A 13,971-nucleotide genomic window follows, 5' to 3' on the forward strand; every position below is an offset into this window, starting at 1 on the left:
CTGATGTTATAGGACTGTCATCTGAGGAAGAAAATCAAGATTAGTCAAAAATTATATATCTTTTGCCTGTTTGTTACGATCGCTTACTTTTGCTACTGGGAAATTGCTTGTGTTTTTGGCTATTGTGGCTACGCTAATATAACGCTATATTGTGTTTTCGCTGTAAAACACTTGATAAATCGGAAATATTGTCTGGAATCACAAGATGCCTGTCTTTCAATTGCTGTACACTATGTATTTTTCAGAAATGTTTTATGATGAGTAATTAGGTATTTGACGTTGGTGTCTGTAAATATTATTGCTGCTTTCGGTGCAATTTCTGATTGTAGCTGAAATGTAAACTATGATTTATACCTGAAATATGCACATTTTTCGAACAAAACATATGCTATACAATAAATATGTTATCAGACTGTCATCTGATGAAGTTGTTTCTTGGTTAGTGGCTATTTATATCTTTATTTGGTCGAATTTGTGATAGCTACTGATGGAGTAAAAAACTGATGGAGTAAGAAAAGTGGTGTCTTTTGCTAACGTGGTTAGCTAATAGATTTACATATTTTGTCTTCCCTGTAAAACATTTTAAAAATCGGACATGTTGGCTTGATTCACAAGATGTGTACCTTTCATATGCTGTATTGGACTTGTTAATGTGTGAAAGTTAAATATTTAAAAAATATATATTTTGAATTTCGCGCCCTGCACTTTGAGCTGGCTGTTGTCATAAGTGTACCGACGTCGGGCTTGCACGCCAAACAGGTTAAAATCAATACACAAGTATATATTTTTAAACCTGCATATTTAGTTAATATTGCCTGCTAACATGAATTTCTTTTAACTAGGGTAATTGTGTCACTTCTCTTGCAACAGAGTCAGGCTATATGCCGCAGTTTGGGACGCCTGGCTCGTTGCGAACTGTGTAGACTATTTCTTCCTAACAAAGACAGCCAACTTCGCCAAACGGGGGATGATTTAACAAAAGCGCATTTGAGAAAAAAGCACAATCGTTGCACGACTGTACCTAACCATAAACATCAATGCCTTTCTTAAAATCAATATACAGAAGTATATATTTTTAAACCTGCATATTTAGCTAAAAGAAATCCAGGTTAGCAGGCAATATTAACCAGGTGAAATTGTGTCACTTCTTTTGCGTTCATTGCACGCAGAGTCAGTGTATATGCAACAGTTTGGGCCGCCTGGCTCGTTGCGAACTAATTTGCCAGAATTTTACATAATTATGACATAACATTGAAGGTTGTGCAAAGTAACAGGAATATTTAGACTTATGGATGGCACCCGTGAGATAAAATACGGAACGGTTCCGTATTTCACTGAAAGAATAAACGTTTTGTTTTCGAAATGATAGTTTCCGGATTCGACCATATTAATAACCAAAGGCTCGTATTTCTGTGTGTTATTGTGTTATAATTAAGTCTATGATTTGATATTTGATAGAGCAGTCTGACTGAGCGATGGTAGGCAGCAGCAGGCTCGTTTGCTAAAGAAGCTGAGGGTAAAGGTGATGGACTGGCCAAGCATGTCTCCAGACCTAAACCCTATTGAGCATCTGTGGGGCATCCTCAAACGGAAGGTGGAGGAGTGCAAGGTCTCTAACATCCACCAGCTCTGTGATGTCGTCATGGAGGAGTGGAAGAGGACTCCAGTGGCAACCTGTGAAGCTCTGGTGAACTCCATGCCCAAAAGGGTTAAGGCAGTGCTGGAAAATGATGGTGGCCACACAAAATATTGACACTTTGGGCCCAATTTGGACATTTTCACTTAGGGGTGTACTCACTTTTGTTGCCAGTAGTTTAGACATTAATGGCTGTGTGTTGAGTTATTTTGAGGGGACAGCAATTTACACTGTTATACAAGCTGTACACTCACTACTTTACATTGTAGCAAAGTATCATTTCTTCAGTGTTGTCACATGAAAAGATATACTCAAATATTTACAAAAATGTGAGGGGTGTACTCACTTTTGTGATATACTGTATATGAAATACAAATGGTATAGAGAGAAATAGTCCTATAATTCCTATAAGAACTACAACCTAAAACTTCTTACCTGGGAATATTGAAGACTCATGTTAAAAGGAACCACAAGCTTTCATATGTTCTCATGTTCTGAGCAAGGAACTTAAACGTTAGCTTTTTTACATGGCACATATTGCACTTTTACTTTCTTCTCCAACACTTTGTTTTTGCATTATTTAAACCAAATTGAACATGTTTCATTATTTATTTGAGGCTAAGTTGTTTTTATTGATGTATTTTATTAAGTTAAAATAAGTGTTCATTCAGTATTGTTGTAATTGTCATTATTACAAATACATTTTTTATTTTTATTTTTTATTTTTTTCAATCGTCTGATTAATCGGCATCGACTTTTTTGGGTCCTCCAATAATTGGTATCGGTATTGAAAAATCATAATCGGTCGACCTCTAATTCAAATCATATCTAATTTTATTAGTCACATGCGCCGAGGTGTAGACCATACAGTGAAATGATTACTTACGAGTCCCTAACCAACAATGCAGTTAAAAAATATATGAATAAGAAATAAAAGCAACAAGTAATTAAAGAGCAGCAGTAAAACAATAGCGAGACTATATACAGGGGGGTACCGGAACAGAGTCAATGTGCGGGGGCACCAGTTAGTTGAGGTAATATGTACATGTAGGTAGAGTTATTAGTGACTATGCATAGATGATAACAACAGAGTAGCAGCGGTGTAAAAGAGGGGGGAGGGGGCAATGCAAATAGTCTGGGTGGCCATTTGAGTAGATGTTCAGGAGTCTTATGGCTTGGGGGTAGAAGCTGTTTAGAAGCCTTTTGGACCTAGACATTGGCACTCCGGTACCGCTTGCCGTGGTAGCAGAGAGAACAGTCTATGACTAGGGTGGCTTGAGTCCTTGATAATTTTTAGGGCCTTCCTCTGACACCCCCTGGTATAGAGGTCCTGGATGGCAGGAAGCTTGGCCCCAGTGATGCTCTGGGCCGTACCCACTACCCTCTGTAGTGCCTTGTGGTCGGAGGCCGAGCAGTTGCCATACCAGGCATTGATGCAACCAGTCAGGATGCTTTCAACGGTGCAGCTGTAGAACCTTTTGAGGATCTGAGGACCCATGCCAAATCTTTTCAGTCTCCTGAGGGGGAATAGGTTTTGTCATGCCATCTTCACGACTGTCTTGGTGTGCTTGGACCATGTTAGTTTGTTGGTGATGACACCAAGGAACTTGAACCTGCTCCACTACAGCCCCGTCGATGAAAATGGAGGCGTGCTCTGTCCTCTTTTTCCTGTATTTCACAATCATCTCCTTTGTCTTGATCACGTTGAGGGTGAGGTTGTTGTCCTGGCACCACACGGCCAGGTCTTTGACCTCCTCCCTATAGGCTGTCTCGTCGTTGTCGGTGATCAGGCCTACCACTGTTGTGTCATCGGCAAACTTAATGATGGTGTTGGAGTCGTGCCTGCCCGTGCAGTCATGGGTGAACAGGGAGTACAGGAGGGACTGAGCACGCACCCCTGAGGGGCCCCTGTGTTGAGGATCAGCGTGGCGGATGTGTTGTTACCTACCCTTACCACCTGGGGGCAGCCCGTCAGGAAGTTCAGGATCCAGTTGCAGAGGGAGGTGTTTAGTCCCAGGGTCCTTAGCTTATTGATGAGCTTTGAGGGCACTAAAGTGTTGAACGCTGAGCTGTAGTCAATGAACAGCATTGTCACATAGATGTTCCTTTTGTCCAGGTGGGAAAGGGCAGTGTGGAGTGCAATAGAGATTGCATCATCTGTGGATCTGTTGGGGCGGTATGCAAATTGGAGTGGGTCTAGGGTTTCTGGGATAATGGTGTTGATATGAGCTATGACCAGCGTTTCAAAGCACTTCATGGCTACTGACATGAGTGCTATGGGTCGGTCGTCATTTAGACAGGTTACCTAACCCTATTACAGGGGCTGAGTCACTGGCTTACTGGTGCTCTTCCATGCCGTCCCTGGGAGGGGTGCGTCACTTGAGTGGGTTGAGTCACTGATGTGGCCTTCCTGTCTGGGTTGGCGCCCCCCCTTGGGTTGTGCCGTGGCAGAGATCTTTGTGGGCTATACTCGGCCTTGTCTCAGGATGGTAAGTTGGTGGTTGAAAATAGCCCTCTAGTGGTGTGGGGGCTGTGCTTTGGCAAAGTGGGTGTGGTTATATTCTGCCTGTTTGGCCCTGTCCGGGGGTATCATCGGATGGGGCCACAGTGTCTCCTGACCCCTCCTGTCTCAGACTCCAGTATTTATGCTGCAGTAGTTTGTGTGTCGGGGAGCTAGGGTCAGTCTGTTATATCTGGAGTATTTCTCCTGTCTTATCCGGTGTCCTGTGTGAATGTAGGTATGCTCTCTCTAATTCTCTCTCTTTCTCTTTCTCTGAGGACCTGAGCCCTAGGACCATGCCTCAGGACTACCTGGCATGATGACTCCTTGCTGTCCCCAGTCCACCTAGCCGTGCTGCTGCTCCAGTTTCAACTGTTCTGCCTGCGGCTATGGAACCCTGACCTGTTCACCGGATGTGCTACCTGTCCAAGACCTGCTGTTTTCAATTCTCTAGAGACAGCAGGAGCGGTAGAGATGCTCTCAATGATCGGCTATGAAAAGCCAACTGACATTTACTCCTGAGGTGCTGACTTGTTGCACCCTCGACAACTACTGTGATTATTATTATTTGACCATGCTGGTCATTTATGAACATTTGAACATCTTGGCCATGTTCTGTTATAATCTCCACCCGGCACAGCCAGAAGAGGACTGGCCACCCCTCATAGCCTGGTTCCTCTCTAGGTTTCTTCCTAGGTTTTGGCCTTTCTATGGAGTTTTTCCTAGCCACCGTGCTTCTATACCTGCATTGCTTGCTGTTTGGTGTTGTAGGCTGGGTTTCTGTACACCACTTTGATATATCAGCTGATGTAAGAAGGGCTATATAAATAAATTTGATTTGATTAGTGTTCTTGGACACAGGGACTATGGTGGTCTGCTTAAAACATGTTGGTATTACAGACTTAGACAGGGAGAGGTTGAAAATGTCAGTGAAGACACTTGCCAGTTGGTCAGCGCATGCTCGCAGTACACGTCCTGGTAATCCGTCTGGCCCTGCGGCCGTGTGAATGTTGACCTGTTTAACTTGTTATGGATAGGGGGCAGCATTTTCACGTTTGGATGAAAGGCGTACCCAGAGTAAACTGCCTGCTACTCAGTCCCAGTTGCTAATATATGCATATTATTCGTAGATTTGGATAGAAAACACTCTGAAGTTTCTAAAACTGTTTGAATGATGTCTGTGAGTTTAACAGAACTCATATGGCAGGCAAAAACCTGAGAAAAAATCCAACCAGGAAGTGGGAAATCTGAGGTTGGTCATTTTTCAACTCATTCCATATTGAAGATACAGTGGGATATGGGTCATGTTGCACTTCCTAAGGCTTCCACTAGATGTCAACAGTCTATAGAACCTTGTTTGATGCTTCTACTGTGAAGTGGGGCCGAATGAGATGGGAATGAGTCAGAGGTCTGGCAGAATGCTTTGAGCTCGTGACGCTCATTCACGTGAGAGCGAGCTCTGTTCCATTGCTTTTCTGAAAACAAAGGAATTCTTCGGTTGGAACATTATGGAAGATTTATGTTAAAAACATCCTAAAGATTGATTCTATACTTCGTTTGACATGTTTCTACGGACTGTAATATGACTTTCGTCTGAACTTTTGCTTGGACCTGCCCGCGTGTCGTGAGTTCAGATTGTGTACTGAACACGCGAACCAAAAAGGAGTAATTTGGACATAAATTATGGACTTTATGGAACAAATCAAACATTTATTGTGGAACTGGGATTCCTGGGAGTGCATTCTGACGAAGATCATCAAAGGTAAGTGAATATTTATAATGCTATTTCTGACTTATGTTGACTCCAACACGGCGGATATCTTCTTGGATTGTGTTGGTCTCTGAGCGCCACACTCAGATTATTGCATGGTTTGCTTTTTCCGTAAAGTTTTTTTAAAATCTGACACAGTGGTCTAGAGCACTGCATCGCAGTGCTAGCTGTGCCACCAGAGTCTCTGGGTTCACGCCCAGGCTCTGCCGCAGCCGGCCGCGACCGGGAGGTCCGTGGGGCGACGCACAATTGGCTTAGCGTCGTCCGGGTTAGGGAGGGTTTGGCCGGTAGGGATATGTGGATATTGTAAAGTGTAAAGTGTGTAAAGTGGATATTGTAAAGTGGTTGTTCCACTGGATATCACAAGGTGAATGCACCAATTTGTAAGTCGCTCTGGATAAGAGCGTCTGCTAAATGACTTAAATGTAAATGTAAAAATTAAGGAGAAGTATATCTTTAAATCTGTGAATAACACTTGTATCTTTTATCAATGTTTATTATGAGTATTTCTGTGATTTGATGTTTCAAAAAAACTTTACGGAAAAAGCACACCATGCAATAATCTGAGACGGTCAGATATAACAACATTTCTCCGCCATGTTGGAGTCAACAGAAATACGAAATTACATCATAAATATTCCCTTACCTTTGATCTTCATCAGAATGCACTCCCAGGAATCCTAGTTCCACAATAAATTGTTGTTTTGTTCGATAATGTCCGGTATTTATGTCCAAGTAGCTACTTTTAGTAAACATATCCAAACGCTCGCGCAGGTCCAGCCGAACTCGGACGAAAACCTTTTGAAGTTATATTACAGGTCGAATAAACTGGTCAAACTAAGTAGAGAATCAATCTTCAGGATGTTGTTATCATATATATCCAATAACGTTCCAACCGGAGAATTTCTTCGTGTCTGTAGAAGTAATGGAACGCAAGGCTGGCAATCTGCCAGACCACTGACTCATTCCCCTCTCATCCGGCCCCACATCACAGTATAAGCTTCATTCAACGTTCTACAGACTGTTGACATCTAGTGGAAGGCGTAGGAAGTGCAAACAGATCCATATCTTACTGGGATTTGAACAGGCGATGAGTTGAATATCGACCAGCCTCAGAATTTCCACTTCCTGTTTGGAAGTTTGCCTGCCATATGAGTTCTGTTATTACTCACAGACATAATTCAAACAGTTTTAGAAACTTCAGAGTGTTTTCTATCCAATAGTAATAATAATATGCATATATTAGCATCTGGGACAGAGTAGGAGGCAGTTCAATTTGGGCACGCTATTCATCCAAAGTGAAAATGCTGCCCCCTATCCCTAAAAAGTTAAAGGTCTAACTCACATCGGCTGCGGAGAGCGTGATCACACAGTCGTCCGGAACAACTGGTGCTCTCATGCTTGTTTCAGTGTTATTTGCCTCGAAGCGAGCATAGGAGTACTTTAGCTCGTCTGGTAGGCTTGTGTCACTGGGCAGCTCTCGGCTGTGCTTCCCTTTGTAGTCTGTAATGGTTTGCAAGCCCTGCCACATATCAACGAGCGTCGGAGCCGGTGTAGTACGATTCGATCTTAGCCCTGTATTGACGCTTTGCCTGTTTGATGGTTCGTCGGAGGGCATAGCGGAATTTCTTATAAGCTTCCGGGATAGAGCCCCGCTCCTTGAAAGCGGCAGCTCTAGCCTTTAGCTCAGTGCGGATGTTGCCTGTAATCCATGGCTTCTGGTTGGGGTATGTACGTACCGTCACTGTGGGGACGACGTCGTCGATACACTTATTGATGAAGCCAATGACTGATGTGGTGTACTCCTCAATGCCATCGAAGGAATCCCGGAACATATTCCAGTCTGTGCTAGCAAAACAGTCCTGTAGCTTAGCATCTGCTTCATCTGACCACTTTTTTTATTGATCGAGTCACTGGTGCTTCCTGCTTTAATTTTTGCTTGTAAGCAGGAATCAGGAGGATAGAATTATGGTCAGATTTGCCAAATGGAGGGCGAGGGAGAGCTTTGTATGCATCTCAGTGTGTGAAGTAAAGGTGGTTCAGAGTTTTTTTCCCCTCTGGTTGCACATTTAACATGCTGATAGAAATTTGGTAAGACAGATTTAAGTTTCCCTGCGTTAAAGTCCCCGGCTACTAGGAGCGAAAAAGAGGATTCTGACAGTCCGTGGTGAATAATCGCAGTTCTTATGTCCAGAAGTTATTTTCGGTCATAAGAGACGGTAGCAGCTACATTATGTACAAAATAAGTTTAAAAAATACGTTACAAACAACGCAAAGAAACGAACAAAAAACACAATTGGTTAGGAATACGTAAAACGCCAGCCTTGTTCTCCGGAGCCATCTTGTCGACACTGAGACAAGACCGAGACACTCAATATGTGGTCTTGAGACCGGACTCGAGACGATACTACTTAACATCTTAAAACCAGTGTAATGTGTGATCTCCATCTGGTTTTGGTCAGTACCCGTGCTGTTGCATTCTGTATGTTTTGCAGTTTACCAATGGCTTTCTTGGGTAGACCAGACAGTAGAGCATTACAGTAGTCAAGCTTGGTTGTAATAAAAGCATGGATGTCTCTCTGTTATCAGCTTGAGAGAGAAACGGACGCACCTAGGCTAGTGAAAATGTACACATGATGTCTGATAGCGACGAGGAGAGGGTTCTCTCAAGATTATACTGTAGCTAGTTATCCAATATAGAAAACAGAGAAGAACAATCAGCATTTCATAGAACATCATTGGGTCTGGGGTGTGTGATGAATATTGTAAGAGTCTTGGGTCAGTAACCAAACAGTCGCTGGATCAAATCCCCGAGCAAGCAAGGTGGCAAAATCTGCCGTTCTGCCATTGAACAAGGTAGTTAAAGCCCAACAACTGCTCCCTGGACGGCGATGACGTGGATGTCGATTAAAATAACCCCTCACACCTCTCTGATTCAGAGGGGTTGGGTTAAATGCATTCAGTTTTGCAACTGACTAGGTATCCCCTTTCCCTCTCCCTAAATCATTACAGAGTAATTACAGGCCAATTCTCACTACAAAAGAGAGGAGTATTCCGATAATATTTCTGCAGAAGACTGAGTACATTGTGTCAGCCATGGCTGTTTTCTCTCTGTCACTGTCTGTCCTTTAGCTACATCCAGTTAATCATTATTCAAGTGCCCATGATGGTCAGCAGCATATGTATGTATAGCATTGTCACAGGAGCTAGGTGGAGATTTGACCATAACACTAACACCTATCTACAATTACTAGACAATCTACAATTACTAGAGCTAGTAGTCAGTCAGTTTATTTTATTTTCAAATGAGTGGAACTGCCATCTCCTTACATATTTTTTGCACTTTTTTTGAGACAGTACTGAAACGAGAGGGAAAGAGAGTCCAGTGTGAGAAGGGAGGATGCAAGGATTGAACCCCGGTCTCTGGAGGGGGAAAGCATAATGTGGTTACAGCCGGGAGCATTAGTTAACACAAGACTGTATCAACCCCTAGCCCCTACCCTTATGTTGTGTTATCTGTGTAGGTCTGAGAGCATTGGAGAGGTACATGCAATATGCCAGAAGTTCCACCCTGGCCTATCAGAAGACAAGTGGTAGGCTAGATATATTCATCTAACGTAGCAGGTGTAAAAAGACGCCTGAACGGAGTCCCCACACTCATTTTTCAAGGGAAACGGAAGTTAGGTTGAAAATAATGTATCCCTGAGAAACGGAAACATCCGCTTTCTGCCACCCCACAGAGAGTGAGCTGTATTAACCATAATGTTCATACCTATCCAATCCTTTCAGATCTGTGCCAGGGTCAGGGCTAGGGGTTGATTTTGGATTGGGCATTGGTCTAGTCCAGGAGGGCTGCAGAGGGGAAGAGAGGGGCATTATGGGGTCACCACATCACAGGCGTGTATACAGGAAGCAGGACGGAAGTGTGGGTATAAGAGAGCGCATGAGAGAGTAGTTAACCCACTGATCCTCTGGACTATAGACTGGGCAGAGGTGGAAACGCTGAATGTCTGTCTCTCTCTTATGCACATCCTGTCTGGTATGTGTTGGGATAATATGTTTTCAGCCTACACGCAGGAGCCATTTGTGAATGTTCCAATAGGCCAATGTGTGTCTGTTGATTGAATTCCCCTATGTGAAGCACGAAAGTGTGCTATATATATACACACACATCAATAGTGGTGGCATATGTTAGGCTGAGTTTTATCGGTTGGTTTGGTTTCATCCAGTGTCCCACATTCTGCGATCTTCACAGATCCAGAATAGTATGACATCAGAGATTTTCAGCCTAAGCAATCGAGTACTGATTTTACACCCACTCAGACGTCTATTGAAGAAAAAAGGCTACATCCTCCTTACTCATTTCAGTATGGGCTTATGATGATACAATGTAACGTTAGTAGGCTACTTATTATAACTTATTATAACAATTATCTTCAGGCGCTGTTACAAAGTAACCTCGTCCCCAGGCTATTGTGCTCAGCGCCTTTGGGCGAAAGTGTCTATTAGTTACAAAGTAACAATATGTTGTTGATGTACCCACCAGTGTATCAAATCTGTCCTAAAGTGTTACAAAGTTACTGTAACGTGTCCTTAGCGCTCGTTCTCCTGAAACTTCACAATAATTCTCCCACAATGTGTGGGGTAAATATGTTACAAAATAACAATAAGTTAACATTTTCTGTACAGCACAGTAAATGATAACGTTTTTCTGTGTAGAACAAAACCAACCGAACTCAACTGCCTCACACGTCATCCTTTCCATTTTTTCGTAGTAGGCTAACATAGTAGACTGGTAGCCTAAGTGCCCTACTACGACTATTAGCTCAGTTTCGATCCAGTGATATGAACTACAATTTATCCGTATAGCCTACCGTTACTCACCCCAATATGACCAACTCTCCGTATTTTACCGGGTCTTTAACGGGCACATCATCTTCGTCCTGGTTTGGCGAATTCATCAGACTGGCGCGAGCTTGCTCTTGTAAACCTTCGAGAGCAATAGTGAAAAAAAGAAATAGGCTACACCTTTCAAACTATGAGGAAGTTACTTGAATGTTAGTATATCCGAGTTTGAATAGAGGCAATTGTTCTTGTTCTTCGTTTAATTGTTTTAATTCCGTGAGCTACCATCTTTTGGAAAGATTGTTGCAAAGCTATCGATTAAAGGCCCGCGCGACACGAATCTGTTCTGTAGCAGAGAGTACAAAAACATCTCGCGGCAGGGAGTCGACTGACCCATTTTTTTTTACAGGGAAGGACAATAAACATCTCTATATTAAAATATATATATAATACAGTCCCTATACGACCACACTATTTTTTTTTTTTCATATGTATTATTATAAATAAGAAATACTGTGTGGGAATAATACTGAAATACAATTTTGTGTTTTATGAACATTATTCAGTGACCACAATCTCCCTTTGAAACCATTCAGAGTGATGAGGTCTTGATGAGAGGCTTGCTACTGACTGTTATGTAAAATAAAAAGGCGGTTTCAAATTCTGGAGGAAAAACACTCGCTTTGTAGCCTAAGCCAATTTACACTATGGGACATTCTTGAGTTCAAATTTTTCTAAATTTACAGAAAAGCGTGAAGAACTGTTCAACGTCTCTGGTGCCAGTCATTATAAAGTACGACGTAATGAAACAGTTTGCCTGCTTCTCTAATATACTATTTCGATATCGTTGGGATTACATTTACATTTTAGTCATTTAGCGGATGCTCTGATCCAGAGCGACTTAGAGTTAGTGTATTCATCTTAAAATAGCTAGGTGGGACAACAACATATCACAGGCATAGAAAGTACATTTTGCCTCAATAAAGTAGCTGGGGGGGGGTCGAGGCGAGGAGGAGGATGGATTATTTAAAATACTGTTTGAAGAGGTATGGTTTCAGATGTTTTCACAAAATTGGCAGGGACTGCTGTCCTAGCTTCAGGGGGAAGCTGATTCCACCATTGGGGTGCCAGGACAAGGAATTGCTTGGACTGGGCTAAACGGGAGGGCCATGAGACCTGATGTGGCAGAATGGAGTGCTGTGGTTGGGATGTAGGGTTTGAGCATAGCCGGAAGGTAGGGAGGGGCAGTTCCTCTTGCTGCTCTGTAGGTAATAAGCACCATGGTTTTGTAGTGGATGCGAACTTCGACTGGAAGCCAGTGGAGTGTGCAGAGGAGCGGGGTGACATGAGAGAACTTGGGAAGGTTGAAAACCAGGCGGGCTGCATCATTCTAGATAAGTTGCAGGGGTTTGATGGCACAGGCGGGGAGCCCAGCCAACAGCGAGTTGCAGTAGTCCAGACAGGAGAGGACAAGTGCCTGGATTAGGACCTGCGCCGCTTCCTGTGTGAGGCAGGGTCGTACTCTATGGATGTTGTACAGCATGAACCTGCAGGAGCGAGTCACTGCTTTGATGTTTGCAGAGAATGACAGGGTGTAGTCCAGGGTTACGCCAAGGTTCTTTGCACTCAGGGAGGGCGACACTGTGGAGGTGTCAACCGTGATGGAGAGGTCTTTGAATGGGCAGGCACTCCCCAGGGGAAAGAGCAGCTCCGTCTTGTCGAGGTTGAGCTTGAGGTGGTTGGCCGACATCCAAGTTGATATATCTGTCAGGCACGCAGAGATACGTGTCGCCACCTGGGTGTCAGAAGGGGGGGAAGGAGAAAAGTAGTATCATCCGCATAGCAATGATAGGAGAGACCATGTAGAGCCGAGTGACTTGGTGTGTAGAGAGAAGAGGAGAGAGCCTAGAACTGAGTCCTGACGGACACCAGTACTGAGAGTACGTGGTGCAGAGTCTGATCATCTCCACATCCCCTGGTAGGAGCGGCCTGCCAGGTAGGATGCAACCAAGAGTGTGCAGAGCCTGAGATGTCCAGCCCTGAGAGGGTGGAAAGGAGGATCTGATAATTGTCAAAGGCTTTGATAAGTGCCTTTGATAAGTGTCAAAAGCAGTGGATAGATTAAAGAGGAGGAGAACAAAGGAGAGAGAGTCAGTTTTGGCAGTGTGGAGAGCCTCTGCGACACAGACGAGCAGTCTCGGTTGAGTGACCCATCTTGAAGCCTGACTAGTTAGGGTCAAGAAGATCGTTCTGAGAGACATAACGGGAAAGTTGATCAGAGACAGTACACTCAAGTGTTTTGGAAAGAAAAGAAAGAAGGGATACAGGTCTATAGTTTTTGACGTCAGATAAGTCGAGTGTTGGTTTCTTGAGGAGGGGAGCAACTCGGGCCATTTTGAAGTCGGAGGCGACCCAGCCAGTGGTCAGGGATGAGTTGATTAGGAAAGTGAGGAGTGGGAAAAGGTCTCCAGGTCTGGAGGTCTGGAGAAGAGAGGAGGGAATGGGGTTGAGCAGGTAGCTTGTCAGGCAGCCAGACCTCACTAGTTGCAGGATGTCATCTTGGATGCGGGCCAGTCAGCCATTCTTTAATTACAGGTAATCTAAAGCCATTTCAAGCATATTGGTCCAATTCACTCAGGATGGGAGGCAGCATGCATTGGACATGTAATAGATTTCTGATTTAAAATTCAAGTAATCAATGAAGTAATACATTTTGTTGGTCAGTTCCATCTACATTTTAGAAAAAAATGAAGGCCTACCTTTTACTTTTTGTGAAATATTTGTAAGTGCTCACTCATTTCTGTAATGTCTGAATCTTAGTCACATTGGGTCAATACAATTGTGTTTACTTTAGCTGACTACTGCTAACTACTACACTTTAGACACACTTCCTCCCTCTTGCCCTCACTGTGTGTGTGTGTGTGTGTGTGTGTGTGTGTGTGTGTGTGTGTGTGTGTGTGTGTGTGTGTGTGTGTGTGTGTGTGTGTGCACGCGCGCGCAGGTGCTTGCGTGAGAGAGAGACAGAAAGACAGAGAGGGAGAGAGAGACATTGAAATTCACTGATAGCTTCAACTCAGGGACTGTTCCCCTTCGGTAGAGCAATGTCTGCTTCCTGCCACAGGAGGGCAGTGCTTTTCACAAAGTTCCTAAAGTTTTCAAATACAAGTGAGGAAATTAAAATGGTATCTATTTATCACCATAAATGACTGTGTTGACAAT

General features: G+C 43.5%; 1 protein-coding gene across 1 annotated transcript in view; it reads right to left on the minus strand.

Moving 5' to 3' along the window:
* The window catches only part of LOC120019097 (E3 ubiquitin-protein ligase pellino homolog 2-like), a 28,428-nt gene extending 17,340 nt beyond the window's left edge, over positions 1-11,088 (minus strand). Inside the window, exon 1 of the mRNA XM_038962351.1 lies at positions 10,792-11,088. Coding sequence (XP_038818279.1) covers positions 10,792-10,868 — 77 coding nt within the window. The 5' untranslated portion in view covers positions 10,869-11,088. The remainder of the gene's footprint in view (positions 1-10,791) is intronic.
* Between the last annotated feature and the right edge of the window lie 2,883 nt (positions 11,089-13,971).

This window comes from Salvelinus namaycush, chromosome 24 (genome assembly GCF_016432855.1).
Source record: "Salvelinus namaycush isolate Seneca chromosome 24, SaNama_1.0, whole genome shotgun sequence".
NCBI lineage: Eukaryota > Metazoa > Chordata > Actinopteri > Salmoniformes > Salmonidae > Salvelinus > Salvelinus namaycush.